At 32.3% G+C, this 22231-nt stretch overlaps 1 protein-coding gene across 1 annotated transcript in view; it reads left to right on the forward strand.

Annotated features, from left to right (window-relative positions):
• Positions 1-22231, forward strand: part of Fer (FER tyrosine kinase) — a 414004-nt gene that overhangs the window by 105735 nt on the left and 286038 nt on the right. The window contains exon 10 of the mRNA XM_026391317.2: positions 944-1133. Coding sequence (XP_026247102.1) covers positions 944-1133 — 190 coding nt within the window. The remainder of the gene's footprint in view (positions 1-943; positions 1134-22231) is intronic.

Genomic DNA, 22231 nt, shown 5'->3' on the forward strand with positions numbered 1-22231 from the left:
CCAGAACATCAATCAGCAGATGAGTTATATCTATCTCTCTGTGGGTTCATTGTGGTTAAAAACACTTGTTCTGTTTACATTTTGATTCTTGAAAGTTTCAAGTTTCAGAATTTATCATTTTCTGACTTTATGCCCAAATTATGAAGCTTTTTCTAATTTAAAATCTATTGTCTCTTATGAATTAATAACTTTTGGCAGTGCGTGTGGCATAGTTCTTTCATGATATTAATATATACTCTACAAATGAGGTGTTTCCAGAGGCCTTTCCACCATCCCTACCTGTTTTCCTATGGCTTATATGTGTATAAATGAGTTTGAAACTCCCATTGAATGCAGCCTTTTTAGGGGCAAGTTCTCTAAAAGAGGGTGGGGTGATCTGTCTTTATGTTAATATTGGATAGGTTTGTGGACTTAGTTTATAATTCTTTCCACAATCACACTGAACCCCATTCCTTGCCATAATCCCTTTCCCTATTACTTGCCTGATAATATACACACTGCTGAGAGTCGCATTAATTCATTTCTTTTACCCTAGGCACAGATCTTACCCTTACTATATTACCATTGAAATTTGAAATAAATTTAAAATTCTTCTGTCATTTTCATTCATTTTAGGCCCTAAACTTCTGGACCTAAGTATATTTACTCTATGAAGAAGATGGTCTAGGTGTAAAGTAAAATGAATGTCATAGATCACAATATATTTGAAAGCATTTTGAATTTGGGCTTTATTTCCAAATACTTTCTTCCATTTTGTATATGATAACTTTTCCTAACTATTGTGACAACTAAAAATGTTTAATTTCATTTTCTTATGATTCTGAAGGACTCCTATAAAAAGGAAAATGAAAGGAAATAAAAACATAATCTACATATATACTTTCTGTTAATGTCTTCACTTAAAAAAATTGTAGTAATTTATATTTAATTTATTGTTTTTTAGTATTGTGCTTCTGCTAAGCCAAAAACAGACACTTGAAGAGCTGAAACAATCGGTCCAACAGCTGAAATGCACTGAGGCAAAGTTTGCAGCACAGAAAGAATTACTAGAGCAAAAAGTACAAGAAAATGATGGAAAAGAGCCACCTCCAATAGTAAATTATGAAGAAGATGCACGATCAGTTACATCTATGGTAAGCCAAAGAGTAATCCAGTGAGTGACTTGAAAGAGTAGTGTCTAGCCAACAAGTGAATACAAAATTTAGTTCTAACTTGCTATAACAAATTATTGCTCTTGTTAATATGCAGGTCCTATCAGACTTGTTTTTAAATGCAAAATAGAGTTGTCAGTCATCTCAGGTCACCTGGAGAGCACTTTCAAAACCAGCTATAGAGTCAGAGGAAAACGTTCATCTCTTGCCTTCAAAACTGCAAAGAAAGAACTATAATTGTTTTTGTTCCTGGGAGACAGCAGGAAGGCAGGGTGTATTTCTTAAGATAGAAGTAAGAAATAAGGAGAAAACTGTTTATTATTAGTTTTTTCTTCTTAAGAGTAGTAGAGTTTTATTTACCTCAGATTGGTGGTATGTTCATTGTTTTCATAAATCAAAATATTGATTTAGTTTTAAAAAGAAGTTTTAGCTAGTAATTCACCAACTTGAAGTTTATTTTATTAATTGTTTAAGAATGCCTGGAATAAAATTCTTTCATTTCCCTCTCTCCGTCCTTATCTCCCCTTCTCTCTCCCTCTTCTTTCTGTTGATGGTTCTCATTAACGGGAAGTTTTGCCTAATAGGGGAGATTTGGCAGCATCTTCAGACATTTTTCATTGTAACAACTAGTTGATGCTGTTGGTGTCTAAAGGCTGTTAAATAGCCTCCATTCATAGAGCAGCCTCTTTATCACATCTCCAATGAAAAGTTATCCAGCCCAAAGTGTCAATAGTGCTGTGGTTGAAAAAACCTGAGCTATATCCTTGTTTTTTCTGTGGGTTAGCTGGATGTATTCCATAGATAGAACTATTATAGTAAATGAATTTATAGTTGATATTTTAGTAACTTTATGTGATTCTAAAAAAGTATAGTTTGATTGGTAAATGGATTCAAATGTCTTCAAAAGGCTGAATTAGAAACTGTTAAATGTGGAAATAAATATAAAATATTTGAAATATTGTGGTTACTGCTATTTTTGTTATTAACTGAGCCATACCAATCTATAGATCACTTCATGAATTTTAGTTCCTTGCTCTACAGTACTGCTAGATTCTCCTTATTGCTTTATGATTCTCCTTAACAATCTGGTATATACATTCTTTCAGAGAAGTTTTTCATTTTTTTTCTTTTACTTGGCATTTGAGAACCTTAAGTCTTTTTTGCTTTTGAGTGTATTTTATAATATTTTCCTATCACCATGTGGGTGTGGAATTTGTTAGTTATTTGGTTAATGGCTTGACTTAGTGGTGGATTGGTTAATACTGGCTAATTTAAGTGTAGATAACACATGTTGACATTATCATGATAGAATAAAAGATAGTTATTTGAGTTGTTAGATGATAGCTATTCTTATTGATAACTATGTATATAAACATGACTTTCAAATATAAAATATATTAGTTAATTCTCATTTTCTTAAGATTTTATAATCATTTGGAGTTTAATATTTCATAATCTTTGAGGAAAATCTTTATTCACCAAATGAATTGAATAAACAATGTTTCAAAGGGAATGTATAATAAAGTTTAAGAGAACAAACCACCTTTTGACACCTTCAAGCTCTTTTCTCATACTCATTTATTAAGTGGTGATAATACCTGTTTATTTTTGCAAAGCAATGCTAGATATTTCATTTCATCCAATTTATTTTAAATAATTGAAAGAATAATTATAAATATGTCTTATCTAGTCATTTAAACAATGTCTTTAGTAAGTGTTTAGTTGAAAAATTAAAGTCAGTAAGTTTTTACAATTAGTTAATTCTATAGAGGAATACTATAATATATGTAGTTAAAAGTAATAGATTAATACTGTAATATATGTAGTTAAAAGTAATAGACAGGGGATCCCCAAAATTAATGCCAATTAATGAGATTTTATAATATATTTTATGAAGAAAGTAGAAATACTTACAATGTATGGTTCTTAAAAATTGATACTCCCACTAATATCAATGGAATTTTTGCATACTTTAATATTTTTGAATAGTATTTAGAATGCAACTTTTCAGTTTACTTGAAAACAATAAAAATAATAAAGCATAAATGATTTTTTTCCCCCAATGGTTTTTTAAGCACTGTTTTATGAGCAACCTTACAAAAAGAGCCTGGATTTAACATAAGTTTTATGGGCTTTTCCTTTTTAAAAAATTCTACCTCATAAATGGTGTAAAATTTAAATAAGAGAATTTAGTTGACTATTGTAAGAATTGAAAAACCTTAACATTAAGCTATAATATTATGGAAAGTTGTGAAAACTGGGCCTAAATTTTAAGAGCAGAAGAGACAGATAACTAATCCCTGTAATCCTTGTTAATGGCAATTACACCTAAAACATTGACTCTTCAGTGGTGAATGTCTTTGTGGCAGAATACTTTCAAAAATTGTACCATTGGCCATGGATGAGTATTCTTATGGATTCTAAGCAATGCAGATATGTAACCAGAGTAAGCATTGTGTAATCAGGTTCTTAGATGTATTGTTGCTTCTTTTGGCTTCATAATTCAATGAGATAAAACCCATTAATTTGTAAAAAATCCAAAAAAATATTGAAGATAATATAAATTATGTTGTATAATGTATTAATCTCTTTCTGTATAGATCATTCTTCTGATATTATCTTTTTCATCTAGTATAATTTTGGCCAGAATACAGAGGAGAACATGATAAATATTACACAAAAATTCTCTACTGTTTTTGATTATGTGGTTTTCATTTTTATTCAAGCATTATTTATTGATCACCTACTGTGTGATGAGCACATTTCTAGATGTTGGTATACATCAGTGAATAAAACAAATAAAAAGAATCTCTTCTCTTCAAGATTACTCATTCCATAGGGAGTGGCAGTTAATAAATAAGTAAATTAAATATTACACTGGAAGTTGATAAGTTTCAAGGAGTAAATACAGAGCAGTCTAAAGGATTGGGGATCTAGAGTGTCAGAAGTTGGGACAGTTTTAAAGGCTGGTCTGGATAAATAACAATGAGAAGGTGACATCTGAGCAAACACTTGAAACAGGGATGTAGTTAGCAAGACACTCTGATGTCTGAGGAAAGCACATTCTGCTCACAGGTGCATTCATTGCAATGACTGTAAGGCAGGAGCATGTCTGGACTGTTCAAGTACAGCCAGGAGTCCTGAATAGAGGAAGGTGTGAAAGCAGAGGTCAGAGAAATTATGAAGAATAGATTTTAGGGCTTTATGGGTCATGATTAAGGTTATAGCTTTTCTCTGAGGTAAGCAGGGAGTCTTTGGGTTGGGGAGTTATAACAGAGGAACGGTATGCCATGACTTTGGAGTGAAATGGTTCACTGTGGCAACTGTGTTGAGAATGTATTTAATGGGATCAAAAGTGGGAAAATGAGACTATTGGCAGTAACCTAGATGAAAGAAGATGATGGTTTGAGCAAGGATGGTAGGTCTTGATATAGTTTGAGGGTTAAGCGACTGTGGATGTGAAGTATGAGAGGAGTCAAAGATGACTTTAAGATTTTTAGCTAGTGCTGTTGGAGGAATGGAATTGGTTTTGAGTGAAATTGAAAAGCTATAGGTAGAACAGCTCTGATGAGGAAGATCAAAATTTCAGTTGGTTTTTCCAAAAAGATATGTCAGTAGAAATTGGATATTTGGCCCTGGAGGTTAGGAGCATGATTTGAACTGCAAATATAAATTTGAGTGTTGTAGGTGTTAGATGGTACTTAACTGATTTGACTGCTCAAAATCACTAGATGAGAGAAGATAAAAAAGAAAAGAGAAACACAGATTAAAGTCTGGGGCACTTCAGTTAAGAGGTTTACAAACAGGAGTAACAATAGAAGAGACTGAGAACTAACCAATATAGGAGATGAAAAATTAAGAGAATCAGATGTCCTTGAAGCCTAGTGAAGAAAATATTTCAAGGCAAAGGGAGTAATCAATTGAATTAAATGTTATTGATGAGTGCTATAAAATGAGAAACGATAATTGAGTATTAGAAGTAACAACATGAAGGTCACTACTGAGCAGTTTCAATAGAATATAGAGGATAAAACCTATTTAAGAGGGATATAAGAGAGAAGGAAATGAGAATTGTATGAAGTGAGCAAAGACAAGTTTTACAAGGATTTCTATAAATTTCAAAGGTACACATAAAAAATTCAGGCAATAAATTTGGGAATGTTCAGTACTTAAAGAAGAAGAAATTATTTTATCTGAATGTTAAAAATATAATCCAGTAGAAAGGCAAAAACAAACCAACCAACCATGTTTTTAGGTAAGGGAGAAGTTTTCAGAATTAATAGGTGAGAGATTATGAGTTATAATACTCAAATGGGGTAGCTTTGATATTGTCACAATAATTGAAAGGCAGGATGGTGATTCCTGATAGGTGTGTGGATGTGGTGGTGGTAGAGATTCTGGGAATGTTTTCTTCTGATTGTTTATTGGCTGAGAATGAAAGTGTTAGAAGAGTTATTGGATACTGGAAGAACAGGAGAAGGAGAATGGGAGAATGAATGGACTAGGACAATATAATGTGATTGCTAGGTAGTAACAAAGGCTCCCTTGAGGTTGTGATCCTGCACAACACAACCAAGAATATATGATGGAAGATACAGTGCTGGGATCACAAGTTTAGGATGGAACTTGTAAGTAATGTTCTATAAACTGTGCTCAGCTACACTGGCATGATGCAGAGTAGGCTGTCTATAGTTAGATTTATTTAATGCTGTGGTTTTCCTAGGTATGTATGATGAATGAATTAAGAAAGGGGCAAAGGAGGAAAGCTTCGAGTAAGAAAGTGATTATAATGATTGAGTAAAGAATTTAAGTTATTAAGGAAGAGAAAAGATGTCAAGAGGAGAGTGATAGTTAAAAAAAGTGGTAGGATCAGTTTATAGGAGTCCAGAGTGGTCAAAAGACCATTATAAACATCCAAATGTAAAACTTTGAATGGCAATGCTTATCTTCCAGATGTTAGCTTATAATTTAAGAAAAAGTGCTTTTGGAAGATATATGTTAAATTATTTGATGGTGAAATGATAGGTTAGATAACTGAATCTTAACTTTTTGAATTTGCTATTATTTCTTTTTGCCCATAACTCCATATTTTTATTGATATGTTTCCATATTTTATTGGTAAATTATAATTATACATAATGATGGAATTCAGTGTTACATATTCAAATATGTACATGATATAATAATATAATATATAATAAATAATATAATTAATAATATAATTATAATAATATAATTTATCATTTCCTGTTATTCCCTCTTTCTCTCCCCTTGTGCCCCCATGGTCCTTTTCCTGTACTCTACTAATCTCCCATCTATTTTCATGAGACTTCCCACCTCCACCTTTCTTTTCCTTATTTTCCTCTAGCTTTCACGTATGAAAGAAAATATATGACTCTTGAGTTTCTGAATTTGGCTTATTTTACTTAGTGTTCTTAAGTTCTGTTTTCCTGCAAATGAAACAATTCTTTTTTTTTAAAGTTGAACAAAACTCCATTGTGTACCCATATCAAATTTCTTTATCCATTCATACATTGATGGACACCTAGGCTGGTTCCATAGTTTGGCTATTGTGAATTGCGCTGCTATAAACAGGTATGCATGTATTGCTGTAGTATGCTGACTGATTCTTATGATAAACACCAAGGAATGGTATAGTTTGATCAATATTGTGATTCTATTTCTAGTCTTTTAAGGAACTTTCATACTGAGTTCCATAGTGATTCTATTAATTTACAATCCCACCAACCAGTGTAAAAGTGTTCCTTTTTCTTCATATCCTCTCCAGCATTGATGGTTTGCATTCTTGATGACTACCATTTTAACTGGCATGAGATGAAGTCTCAGTGTAGTTTTGATTAGCATTTCTTAATTTCCAAAGATGTTGAACATTTTTTCATGTGTTTGTTGACCGAAGTGTCTGTTTAGTTCACTTGTCCATTTAGTAATTGGGTTATTATTATTATTATTATTTCTTTTTGGTGTTTTTTTTTTTCTGATTGTTTATATTCTTGCTTTTCTGTTTCTGTTTTTTTTTTTTTTTTTGGTACCAGGGATTGAACCCAGGAGCATTTAACCATTGAGCCACATCTCCCACCCTTTTTTGTATTTTATTTAGAGACAGAATCTCACTGAGTTGCTTAGGGCCTCACTAAGTTTTAGAGGCTGGTTTTGAACTCATGATCTTCCTGCCTCAGCCTCCTGAGCCACTGAGATTACAGGTGTGTGCCACTGAGCCTGGCCTGGTGTCAAGTTTTTGAGTCTTTTTTTTTTTTTGTAACATAAATTGAGCTTCAGATGAGCCCAGGGGCACTTAAACTCTGAGCCATATTCCTTTTTATTTTTTTATTTTGAGAGAGGGTCTTGCTAAGTTGCTGAGGCTGGTTTTGAACTTGAGATTCTCCTGCCACAGCCTCCCAAGCCACTGGGATTACACGTGTGTGCCACTGAGCCTGGCTAAATTTTTGATTTCTTATTCTGGATATGAATTTTCTGTAGGCAGCATAGCTAGCAAAGATTTTCTCCCATTCTGTAGGTTCTCTCTTCACACTTTGTTTTCTTTGTTGTGCAGAAACTTTTAATTTGACATCATCTCGTTTGTTAATTCTTGGTATTATTTCTTATACTTAGGAATTCTATTGAGAAAGTTGTTGCCTACACCTATATGTTGGCGTGTTGACCCTATGAATTCTTCTAAGAGTTGCATAGTTTCTGATTTTTGATCCATTTTGAGTTGACTTTTGTAATAGGGTAAGAAATGGGATCTATTCTCATTCTTCCACATATGTATATCCAGCTTTCCCAGCACCATTTGTTAAAAAAAATCTGTCTTTTCTCCCATATATATTTTGGCACTTTTCTGGGTTAATTTGTCTTCTGTTCTATTCTGTTGGTGTGTGTGTGTGTGTGTGTGTGTGTGTGTGTGTGTGTATGTGTGTATATGCATGCCAGTACCATGCAGTTTTTGTTGATAAAACTCTGTAGTATAATTTGAGGTTAGGTATTGTAATGCCTCTGGCATTACATTTTTTGGTTAGAATTGCTTTGACAAGGGTGCAGTTGCACACACCTGTAATCCCAGAGTCTAGGGAGGCTGAAGTAGGAAGATCACAAATTCAAAGCCAGCCTCAGTAGCTAAGTGAGGCTTTGAGCAATTTAGCAAGACACTGACTCAAATTAAAAAAAAAAAAATGTTGCAGTGTGGGTGTTTTGGGGGCAGCAGCAGCAGCAGCAGCAGCAGCTGGAGATGTGTCTCAGTAAGTTCAATCCCTGGTACAACAACAACAACAACAACAACAAAAAGGAATTGCTTTGCCTATTCTGGGCCTATTCTTCCAAATGAATTGCAGGACTGTTTTTTTGCAAGTACTGTGAAGAATGCAATTCGTATTTTGATGGCTATTGCATTGGATTTGTGTATTGCTTTTGGTAATATGGATATTTTAGTAATACTAATTCTGCCTATTCATGCAGATGGGAGGACTTCCCATCTTCTGTGTCTTCTTCAAATTATTTCTTCAGTGTTCTATAGTTTTCATATAAAGGTCTTTCACTCCTTGATTAGATTTATTCCTACATATTTTAGTTTTGATTGCCAATAACTTTATTAGCAGAATCAGTAATAAAAGTGAAACACCTTTTATAATGCACCTGTAAAGGTATATAGTGTTTACCATAACAATAAAAACTTGCCATTTTATAAATTTTAGGGTTATTTAAAAATAATTTTGGTTTATTCACAAGTATTTCTAATACTTATGATTAATGTTAGGAAGATTAGTCTTTTTAGTTATTTTATGAAGCTTATGGACTACTAAAAGAGGGGAGTAAATTTATTGGGACTTTGGCAATATTCTTTAAAGAGGAAGAAAGGGCTGGGCATGGTGGTATACATCATTAATACCAGTGACTTGGGAGGCTAAGGTAGGATGATCACAAGTTTGATGTTAGCCTCCACAACTTAGCAAGGCCCTAAGTAACTTACCAAGACCCCTTCTCAAAATAAAAATATAAAGGGCAGAGAATGTAGCTCTGTGGTAAAGCACCCCTGGCTTCAATCCTGTTAACAACAACAACAACAACAACAACAAAACAAAAAAAAGGGGGGGGGACAAATGACAAAAATATACATCTTTAGTACATTTATAATAAACACCTTTGAGGCCATTATAATTCCAAAAGATGAAGTATAGTGATAATTTATGGAAGCTACTTCTAACTGTGCTAGTGATATTCTGTTGGCACTAGTACTAGTTCAAAAGTTTTGTCATATTAATTTGATCAATTTCATTAGATTATTTTCTTTATTTATAATTTGTACTGGTTTAAGAGGGGCCAAGAAGTGTTTCAAGGAGATATGAATTCTAAAATTCTGAATATATTGAGTTAAATGAAAGAAAAAGTAGTATTAACTGAAGGAATTTTCTAACCTTTCATATTAAATGCCCAAGAGGAAAATATTGTATGGAATGCTGTCTCTGAAAATGTTTGTCCTAAGTCCCTTTTGGAACACCTCCTGAAGGGACCATAGTGCAATGGAACATATTTTGGGAAATGCTGGGTTAGAAAATAAATCCCTTCTCATCAAATTGAGATAAAGAAAGATTATATATACTGATAATTCTGAAGGAATTTTGAGTTACTTAAGCACTCTATAAACTCAAGGATTATTTTATATAGTACTTCAATTCTAGCTCTTGAGGGAAGAAGAATCTCTTTCTGAGGCAAGGTAGAAAGATGAGGTCTTTTGGCCTCTCTTGGTTAGTGATGAGAATATCAGAATTTTCTCATCCTTGAGAAAACAGCAGTTACTGACTTACCTAATATCTATATCTACATTTAGACATACACATAAATATACACATATACACACTTACATAAAACACTTTTTTAATTTTTGTTTTTTATCTAATTGTAAGAATATAATAAAATTTCATTAAGTATCTGTTGAACAGAAGAATTGGGTTTCCTTTTCACTACATAATAATCTAGTTATTTCACCTTCTAACAACATATGCTTTGGACCAAGTACAATGATTTTTATTGAAAGAATTTCCTTGATATGCCAAATATATCTAAAATTGATGGTACCATATAATGAGTTTCTACTTTAGAAATATATTAGCTATTCTATAATTATCTTTGCTTTGCTATTTGTAAAATTGCACATTTTGCTTAAGCCCTTTTGCTAGAGTAACACACAACATATATTTATCTTCTTTGCATATCTTATTAAATTAATTTTGCTTAATTGAACAGCAATAGAATAAAGTCTCATTCTGTTATGTTTTCAACCAACAAAACATCTGATTTGTTTAAAAATTATCTGCCATTATGACTCAGAAGTTATCCATTTTACATTATAGTCTGATATTTCAGTTTTATACCTGGAACACTAAAATGAGCTGAAATCAATCAAGGCATCATATTGACTATGTCATTAGAGTTTTATCTATTTTTATTATGAAAACATATCTTTTTCTTTGAAGAACTAACATAAATGTGAATTCTAAGCCTTACCCATCAAATGGTAACCCACTAAGAAAAGTATCAGACTAAGAATCAACAGAACTGAATTGACCTTTGTCTCTGCTCTGTAACTGTAGTCAGATTCCTTAGCTTTTCAGAGATTACCTTTCCATAGAAGGAAGAAATGAGTATTCATATTGTTTGACTGGATTTCTGTGACACTGAAGTGAGATAATGTGTGTAAACATATTTTGCATATTATAAAACACTTTAAAAACCTAAGATTCTATTTCAGTTCTTTAAATAATATATCTTAGTTTACATATAAATTAATTAGTATATACTTGTTGAATTCTTGAATATGAGCATCAAGATTTTTCTGCAGTATTACCTTATGTATTTCTTAATGATAAAGGCAAACATCATTTAATTTCTGTGCCTGGATAATATACGCACATGTATATGCGACTGAGTGTTCCTTCATTTCCCAATTCCTTTCTTTAGAAGTAAACTTACAGAAGCATGGGATATAATTAAAAGTATGAATGAAAATTATATGGTTACCATTCTTTTTACACAAATGGAAAGTGTGCAATACTGTCCTATACCTTGCCTTTTTACCTTATGTGTCTTAGGTATCACTTTTTAATAGTACACATATAATTATTCCTTTTTAATTTACTCATTCAACAAAACTTTATTGAGTGTCAGGTGTTGGGTATGATTTCTGGTTCTGGCAGAACAGTAGTGAACAAATAAGTATAACTTTTTCTGCTATGATGGGCCTTTTATGGTAATTGGAGGAGACAGTCAATAAACAAACACATAATATGTCAGGTAGTGGACAATTCTTTGGAGAAAAAAATGTAATACAGTATTGGAGTAAATGAGTACTAGGAAATCGTGTAATAGATCAGGAAGTCTTTCCTGATAAGGTGGCATTTATATTAAGATCTGAAAGCCTTAAGGGAGGAAGTGATGAGATGGCCTCAGGAAGGAGTCTGTTTGTTGTAGAGGATGGCAGGGAATCCCGCCTGGCTAGAAAAGTGAGAGTATATGGATGGATTGAAAGTAGAGGGCTTTTAGGTCTTGTAGTCATGTAAACCCTTGTGAAGAATTTGATGATAATTATTAGAAAAACTGAAAACCATTGAGGATTCTGAGTGAAGAAGTGGCATATTTACCTGGTTTTCCATCATCTGCTATTGTGAAGATCAGCTTTAGTGAAAATCATTAGAATACTAGGTTGTGTATATAAAGTTTATGTATATGACATTTTGTTTTGTGCAGTTTATAAAGTTTTATATTTTATTGCCAAAATAATTATAAAAGTTTCTAAATCTGAGAATTGTCAGCTATAGATGATAATTATTGATATTATGAGATAATAATGAAATATTATTAATATTTCAATTTGGAAGATTAATAAGTCATTGGTTCCATTTCTCTTGTGGTATAAATTTTACCATGCTGAACTTTTAGTGGCTTACTAGATCCTTAATAATATTAAATTTTCCTCTGGCTCTAACACCCTAAGTATATTCACAGTTACATGTTTTGCTTTATGTAAATTTGATGAAGTTTTATTATTTATAAACAGAAGTGATTATGATTTTAATCAGTTTCTAAATCATTCAGGTTGAAATTCCTATGGTTATTTTTCTTTGGTTCTTATAAATGAATTCCACATCAGAGGTTAGCCAATGATTATTTCAGAGACATTTCTTTTTTTCGTTAGGTCACAATATTTTCAATATCAGGAAAAAAGAAAACAACCCTTAAATTTTCAAAGTGCTTTTCAATTTGTACTTAAACTGTTATGTATGCTCATATTCATAAGGCAAAACAAGTAAGTGGCTTTTTATTTGGTTTTGTAAAGAATGTGCTTATATATATAAACATAGAGTTGGTCCTCTGTATCTGTGGGTTCTACATCTGTGGTTTAGTCAACATGGATTCAAAATAATCACACACATATTCACACACAGCATCTGTACTAAACAGACTTTTTCATTATTTCCTAAATAAAATTACTTTTATAGCATTTACATTGCATTAGTTTTCCTAATTTAGAGATGATTTAAAGTATGTGGGAAGATGCACATAGGGTATATGTGAATGCTAAACCGTTCTAAGAGATTTGAGCCTCCATAGATTTTAACAAACATCCCCCATAGATACCAAGGACAATTATATTTTACATTTGTGTAATTATGGGTTTCTTAATTTCTTAGACTGGACTAATCAGGACTGAGCTAGACCTATAAAAGAAAATACAATAAAAAGAGAGGGAAGATAAAAATTAAATGTCTTCAATAACTAATGAAAATAAAAAGAATCATTCATTCAGTCATTTGGAACTCAACAACTGCTTAATGATTACTTACTACATGAATATTATGTACTGGAGCTTTTGAGAAGGATAAAGTAAAGATAAATGTATTTAGATGCTGCTATAGGGTTTGCTAGGGGAGATGGAGAATAATTGATTTAACAATTAATCAAAAGCTGCCTGCATTTTAATTTGCATGTATTCATACATTAAAACATTTCAAAAATTTAAGTGTGTAATAATACTTGGATATATAGTTAGCAAATGTTTATAGAGGGAACAAATAGTACAGACTTTCAAAAGTTGGTTAAAATTGATACCACTCAACTTTTAATGCTATAAGTGTTAAAAATTAATTTCCATCAGATGTTTTTTATGTTGTAAAAAAACATAAATTGTGGCAATAGTATTCTAACTAGATGTATAGTCTAAGATATTTATGGAGATAATGACTAATGAGTAATTGTGATAGAACAATTACTCTAGAGAGGGCCCCAACTGCAAAATCAGGTTTCTTGGATTTGAATACATGATCTATCACTTAATAATTGTTCAGTGCTAGAGAAGTTACAGGACTTTTTCTGCTTTCATTTCTCAATGTGTAAAATGAGATTAAACTTTATCCAATTTGGGACTGTTGGGAGGAATAGTCAAGTTTATACACAGAAAGCATGCAGAACAGGGCCTGCTAGTTGGTAAACTATTCTTATGTTTTACAGAGTTTCTATATAATTATTTGATTAAATAACACAGAAATTATAATGATTTAATGTATGCTTAATTCTCTGCTTTTTTCCTTATTCTCAATGCTATTTTTTTTATTTCAGATCAATATTTTTCTTTTAAAATGCAAGTTATTGATTTTTAGGTGATAAGAATGTTTGGGATCTCTTCTTTTTTTCATTTGAAATATTGTTATTATTTAGTCATAATAGATTAGAATATATTTCAAGACAAATTATCATATAACTAACTTATGACTTATTTATTGCCCCCAATAAAAGACCTTTTTTGGCATAACTATTGACCAGCTAATTTTTAATAAATATTTTGTATTATTAGTTTAACTATTAGAAGCTTGCTTTTTCCCTTCCATGTTACTAAATTTTGCATTTAAAAATCTTCATGAAGCAATTTTAGCAAAAATAACATTTATAGTCTTATAATTTTAATGCTAGCTTTTTTGGTAGTTTAATTTGAATGAAAGAAAAATTCCTAAATGACATTACATGCTATAATTATTTTTTCATCCCTAAAATAACTTTTTTCATTTATTTATATAGAAAATTTCATTAACATCTTTTAATACTCATATTGCCTCCTTTTAACAATTCTCCTTGCTGTCATTTTATGCTATATCATTATTTTATTCATTCTATTAGTGGAAACTTGGCTTTTAAAAAATATTTGATTTTATTTTTTAAGTACATGAACAGTGGATTGCATTATAATTCTTATTAAACATATAGAGCACAATTTTTCATATCTCTGTATATAAAGTATGTTCACAACAATTCATGTCTTCATACATGTACTTTGGATAATGATGTTCATCACATTTCACCATCCTTGCTAACCCCCTGCCCCCTCCCTTTCCCTCCCACCCTCTGCCCTATCTAGAGTTCATCTATTCCTCCCAAGCCCTTCCCTCTGTACCCCTTTATGAGTCAGTCACTTTACACCAGAGAACACATTCAGCATTTGGCTTTTTGGTATTGGCTAACTTCACTTAGCATTATTTTCTCCAATGCTATTCATTTACCTGCAAATGGGATGATTTTATACTCTTTTATTGCTGAGTAATATTCCATAGTATATATATGCCACATGGCTTTTAAAAATCCCCTTTGGTCTTTTTCTCTTCCTGTGGTCAAAGGCTAGTTTAGTAACATGAAGGCAGGGCAGACAAAGTGTGAGAATTAGATTTTAATCATCCTGGGTTTAATTGCCTTTAGGGAGGTTTTTACCTCTGGCCCCCAAATCTCAGTTTGTTCACTTAAAATGTGGCTAATAATGTGCACTTCATAGGATTATTTTCAGACTAAATGAAAGCAAAAGCATAATATGGAGCCTCAGACTCTATTAGGAAGATGCCTAATACATATTTGATTTTTGTCCCTTCTCTTTGTCCCTTCCCTGTTTTCCTTCTTTTCCACCTGTGTCACCAGTTCTCTGAGTGTCCATTATGTGTCATGGATGGAGACATCCTGGAGTAGTAGACACATCTATGCACTCATATAACAACATTCAGTGGATGGAAAGTTGGAATAAACAAACGATTAATAAGAAGACATTAGAATTAAACTCTCTGTTGGAATTGATTATTAATATTCCTGAGGCTTCAGGCTTCAGCCCCCAACCTTTAGCCCTTTCTTTTCTTTGTGTTCATGTAGCTGATGATTCTTTTCTTTTATCATGAATTAAGCACCAATCAATAACTCCCAAATGTAACATTTTCAAGGAAATAGGAATACCGGAGTACTACTCAAGATAATGACGAGAAATTTTCACATACAAAAGGTTAAATTTAATAACATATTTTAGTTTGTTGAGGACAATTTCATTATTATTTATACATTATGTTTTAGTCAACCTTTGTGTCACTGTGACCAAAAGACCTGAAAAAAAAAAATTAGAGGAAAAGTTTATTTGGAGGCTCACAGTTGCAGAGGTCTCAGTGTGTAGACAGCCAGCTCTTATTCCTCTGGGTGCAAAGGTGAGGCAGAGCATCAAGGCAGAAGAGTGTGGTGGAGGAGCATGGCTTCAGATGCTGACCTAAAGGCTCACCACCATGGACTGTGACCAGTCAGAACGTTGGGTGCTGGTCATAACATGTCTCTATTAAAGAAGGAACCTGAACAAAGCAAAGAAAAACAAAACAACACAACAAAAGCAAGATATAAGGGGAAAAAGCTTAGGAAAGATACTTTGGGGCAGATCTTGGAGTGGTTGCATTAATTCAGTTTAAGAACAAAGAAGTGTGGCCTGAACTCTCACAAACAAAGCAATTCTGATTGTTAGGAATAAAATTACCAAAAATTTCTACGGACAAGCCAGCACAATTCTTTATTTTCTCCTATGGTATACTTTTGTTTTGCTTTGCACTCATTTAAAAATTAATTTATCAAAAAGCAGCTACTTTTTATATAAATCATATAATGTTCCAGACATCTCTTTAAAATTAAAAAAATTAATCTCTTTCTACTTGCAATAAAATTATCCAGTCTGTACAATTTAGTTGCTAATTCTATTAAACTGAATAATATTTGTCTTAAACTTTATGTTTGAAGATGTTGTTTTCTTTGGGTTTAATTAAGGGTGGATAGTTTCATCATTCATCTAGAAAAGGATATATGTTTTTATCATTAAAATATTTTATTTTAAATTTTGAAAATTATTTTGTGACATTAAAAATTTCATAAAGATAATATATGAATGTTGTGATTTGTTGCTTCATTTAGTGCCTAATAAACTTAAATTGTAATTTCCTCTTATTATAGTATGCTGCAAAATATCATTTCTGCTAATATTTAAGAGATTGAGCTTTAAGTGTTAATTTTTAAAATGATCATTTACTTTGTAAAGTCAATGTCAAGGATAAAATCTTAGACTAAGTAAAAGTTTTCTCTGTCAGAATATATCTAGAGGTTTTAAGAGAAGAATATGCATTTTTTGAAAAGTTCCAAGGTTGCATAAAAAATTGATCCTTGAAAAGAGAAACAAGTCAAATCAGAGAGAATCAATTGTACTTCTATATATTTAACTTTGTAGTAAATATTTTAGGGGCAATAATAAGAATATAAACAAATTCAGATTGTTTAATCTGCCTTTAATCTGAAACAAGAACATTCAGGTAGACTAGATAGAATACTTGGCACAAAGAAGCTCCTATTCTGTATTTTGGGTAAATATTTAGCTCTTAAATTCATGCTACATTAAAAATAAATTTTTGATAGATCAAATACTCAAATATAAAAAAAACTATTTACATAAAACTATTGTAAAGAAATATAAGTAAACATTTTTTTTCTATGTCAGAAAATAAACAAAATGCAGAGTAAAAACTGGGGCTATTATGTGCTGCAAACATAACAAAGGATTAATGTTGGTAAATATCTAAGGAGACCATCCAAATTAGTTTTTAGAAAAGTAATGCACCAATTAAAATTGGACTAAATTCATGAATAAGCAATTCTTAATAGAGTAAGTAGAAACTTTAATAATAACATAAAAATTCAATCCCTCTAATAATGGAAATAATGTTTAAGAAATGCAACTGGGAAACAATTTTTCTGTCACCATCTACAATAACTGTCTTCCAAATTTTTCTCCACACCAGCCAAAGTAATCTTTTAAAATTTCAAATCAGAGCAAATATGGTTGTACTGACGCACAAGTCCATCAGTCACAAAGACTTCTTATAACTTTTAGGCTGAACACAAAGTTTCTTTAAATGCTGACTACCATGCTCCCTACCATGGACTATGAACAGTCAGAATGATGGATATGGATCATAACCACATACATCTCTATTAAATAAAGAAAGACACCCCCCTCCTAACAAAACAAAATAAAAACAAAAGGAAGATATAAGGAGCAAAATTTAGGAGATATAATTTGGGGCAGACGTAGGGGTGAAATTGTATTAATTCAGCTTAAGAACAAATATAGGTTTGTACGAAGTGTGGTCTGAACTCTCATCAACAAAGCAATTCTGGCTGGAAATCCCAGGTTACAAATGGTGAAATGAGTTGCTGAAATTGAACATGAATGACCATTATTGGAGATGAAGATTGAGATAAAGATATTATAAGGATATTTGAGGCCTAGGTGTAAGAATCACTTATGATAATGTCAGGAATTGAATTGGAAAGAAAATAAGGGTATGCCACTTGCCAAAGACCTGAGTCAATGAAGCGAAGTATCTGAGAGGCTAATAGATGACAGTGAGAATGAAAGTACCCACTAATGGCTTTATTTATGCTTTTACTATAAGTACATTCAGAGCTATTTCTATTTTCAGTGGTTAACACAGTACATGGCAGTATGTAGGTGCTCAATAAATTTTTCTTGAAAATGCCTGATGTTGTAAAATAAAATCATCAGTGTTCAGATTGCAGTTTTTAGTCAAATATGAAGCTCCTTCTCTATATATCTCTTGTCTTTTGGAAGCACAAAACCAACAAAAACACCAACTCAGTTAATGTGGAGGGCTAAATTATTCTAGAATCTACTTTATAAAGTAATAAATTCCTATAACACTGATAGAAATAAAAGGATGCAGAGAAATTGCTCTGACTAGCATAATCCTCACTTATACATAGACAGAATAGAAATTTAATATCTGTATCATTTAAGCAGAGCTAGAGTAAATTGTGCCCTGGAGGGGTGGGGCCGGGAAATGAGAGAAAACCTTATCCATGATAACTACTGTAGAAAAACTATTTAACAACATCTACTAAAGAAGGAAATGCACATATCCAGTGATGCAGCATATCTACTACTATGTATGTACCCAGGGGAAATGCATGCATATACTCTCAAAGCTTACACAAGAATATTCAGAGGGGCATCATTTATAATTACTCAAAACTGGAAGTGGTCCAAATGTCAATCAAAGTTGTAGAATATTTATTGAGCCCAATACCCTACAGTAATGAAAGTAAACAAATTACAACTATGTGACAGCAGTACGGGTAAATCTTACAACTATAAAATATTGAGTGGAAGATATCAGATAATACACATGGTTTTATTTTTATGGAGTTCAAAAGGAGGCAAAGTAATTTATATTATTCTAACTAGAATAGTGGTTGTTCTTGACAGTTGGGAGTGACTGAAAGGGAGCACATAGGTGACTTCTGGAGGGCAGGTAATGACTTGTGGTTTTGATCTGTGTTCTGGTTATAGGGCCTTTTCAGTCTGAACATTTATAAACTTACACACTTGTGATTTTTAAATTTACTACATGAATTTTGTATTTCGATGAACAATTTTGGGGAAAAATTCTAATATATGACAAAAAGGAAAGCATGCTCGACTCTGTGTGTGGGGGGTGTGTGTGTGTGTTTACATTTGTGTCAGTGTTGGTCTGACTATGGCTACTTATTTTTCTATAATTACTTGGAAAGAGGAGGGGGCTTTTAAATTACATAGACCACAGTTTTTCTCTGTCACCCATTCCATCTTCTGTCATATCTTTTCCATGGACCATGCACCTCTCGTCCTTTTCCTTTTACTAAGAAGCTACTATGAAACATCTTTCAGGCCTTTGGGAGTTGAAAAAAAGGTTAAGTACTCTTTGGCAAATAATTTTGTCTTAAAGGGCCCTATTAAATTCTGAATGCCTCTTGCAGAAGTAGCATATTAAGCATTATTATACATTAATATGTTCCTGAAATCAGGGTCCTAGGGAACTGAAGAGAGTGGGGATGATGCTGAGCGTGCGTAGTATAAGCATGTGAAAAAATACTTTGAACAATAGCCCTGATTTTGGATAGGCAGGCTAGTGAGAGCTGTGGCATTTGAAGGTGTGAGGTGGCTGAAGATGAATTTATCCTATTTCCCAATTCTGTGTAAGCCTAGCTTTTCAATTCAAACATAGTTTATTTTGACAGAACTATTCAAAAAACAAACAAACAAACAAACAAACAACAACAACAAAACTTGGAACAGAAGAGGCCACTGAGGAAAAGATCTTGAAATTTTGGAGAGGAAAACTCTTTTTCAGTTGTATAGACTGGAAAGGTTGGGGATACAGGTGAAAGCAAATAGACTTAGCCAGGGAAAGTAAGATATGGGCTAGGTATGTAATTTGAGAGGTGGTCGAAGTGAAGTAGGATATGTAGTTTCAGGAGTCAGAAACCAAACACTAAGAATGGGTGGAGGCAGAAAGTCAGTTAGACTCAAGTGAGATCTAATTGGTAAGGAAAAACTTTTGTTTTAAAAAGTACAGTTAAGAGTAACAGAGTTTTAGTCTTTCTAAACAGATATTTTCTGAAGCTCTGGAAATTCAATGACTCTTATCCCTTTATTTATTATACTTTTTTTTTTTTTTTTTTTTAAAATCAGGTATAAGCCAAGTGTGGTAGAGCACTCCTATAGTCCCTGCTTCTCAAGAGACTGAGTCAGGAGGATTGTGAGTTCCAGGGCCACCTGGGCAACAGAATGAGACTTTGCCTTGTCTTAAAAAAAAAAAAAAAAAAGCACAATCTTTATGGAGCCATAATGTTTCTATGATTCTACAAAGAACTTTTCAGGGGATACACTGGATTGTCCCAATTAAATGTGGTTTTGGAGGGAACTTTTCTTTTTCTACCCAGTCCTTCATTTTTTAGTCCTTTAAGGAAGAATCAAGAAAGAGCGAGAAAGAAAGAACAAGAGAGGAAAGGTAGCAAGAGAAACAGGTGAGAGAAAGAAGAGCAGTAGAAATGAGGAAGAAGAAAAGACCAGGAAAGATAGAGATAAAGGAAATACAGGAATAAGAGGCAGGTAAAAGTAAAAACCAAAAAGAGACTAAGAAAAAGAAATGGAAGAGTAGAGTGTGACATGAGACAGACTCTTCATTCCCTCTTCTCTCACAGACTTTCCCCTCAGGCACTTGCTTGACTCTGGGTACCATGATATGACCCACTTCCCTCTTCTCTCCAGGTTTCCGTTTTTACTGACTACTGACTTGAGAACTTTCCTCTGTTTCTTTTTTAAACTGGGACTGTACAAGGTAAGAATTTATAGGCAAAAGGCATTGATTATATTGGCATTCTGTTATAAGTATTTTAAATTGAAAAAGTTTATTGAACCAAGCTAAGTTAAAGGTGATAAAACTATTGTTTTAGGGTGCAGTAAAATCTTATGTATAGTAACTTATTTGTGGTTCAGATATTTAGAAAAATTCATATTCATGTTTGATTCAAGTTTTAGGTCAAGAGCCAAATTATGGTGCTTTAAGAAAAATTGTTTCCATGGAAGTATTCAATTAATGCCAAATGAAGTTGTTGATTCTCAAAAGTTTTTATGGGGAGGTTCATAATAAGATAAAACAATGCAGAATTTGGACATTAATCCTAATAATTTAACCTTCTCATACAGAGATCTGAAGTGTCATAATTGTCTGTAGCATTTGCGGGTGTAAGGAAAGCCATGGATGAGAATAGACTTGCAGATCTATTATTATACAGATCATTATATCAGTTTGCTATTAAGTAAGTCCTGGGCATTTAGCTTATGTTAGCAGTGTCCAACTATTACAAATATCTATACTTTTTGATATTGTAGGACTTTCCAATTTTGTTACTTATAAAAAATTCATAGTCTTTTGCCATTTATTAGGCCCCAGTTGCAGGAGTATTATTAGAAAAGAAAATTGGTAGATGACTCTGTCATGTTCACTCATGGTTGGATGACATAAGATGAAATTCACATCATTATGAAAACTCCTACTGAGATCTAGTTTTATCCTCTCTTTGTATATTGTCCAACTATGTAGACATTTTGTGTAGCTGCAATCAATTTCATATCATTTTTATCATTTTCAACAATTTAATTCCTGTATTAAATTTCTGTATTAAATAAAATTAATTGAACATGAAATTCTACATTTTGATCAGGTAGCATTTTCTCATGATACAGTATTTCATATTATTTTTCATTTGTATAATTGTCTTAGCGTGTCAAAAAATGCATTTAATCAGAAAGGTTCTTTGCTAGCCTCTTTTGATAATAATGAAAATCTAGGAAGCTTCTCTGCATTTCAAAGAAATGTAAAATGATGCAGATTACTTTTCAACACGATGATGCTGATTTTTACTAGCTATTTAACTTACCAACATAAATTAATACCTATGTACTTTCTAGCATTTGATGACAGCATACAATTTAGAAGTCTCATTTTAATTTAGTGGTTTCTCATTATAATTTTGAAAGTTGTGCTTTGGAATTAAATCATAATTGTTTTTACTTTGAAAGAAATACCATACTTTTAAGATGATGTAGTAATTAGTTCAGGTACTTAAGGTATTTGGTAGGCAGGGAATGAAACAAGCATTGAGTAGACATACTTCGAAAAAACATTGGTCTTTTGTTCTCTATAGGAATATGAAAGCCTAATTTAATTTTTGCCTGTCATTCCTTGGAGGCTTCTTGGGTGCTTTGGGGGATGTTGCCTTTTTCCCACTTTCATAAATCAGAGAGCGCTTTCACTTTGTGCCAAGTAGCTGTGAAATTTAATTTGGGTTTAGAATACAACGGAATATTCCTGTGTCCTATTTTCTGATTAGCTGGA

Source organism: Urocitellus parryii, chromosome 1, assembly GCF_045843805.1.
Source record: "Urocitellus parryii isolate mUroPar1 chromosome 1, mUroPar1.hap1, whole genome shotgun sequence".
Taxonomy (NCBI): Eukaryota; Metazoa; Chordata; class Mammalia; order Rodentia; family Sciuridae; genus Urocitellus; species Urocitellus parryii.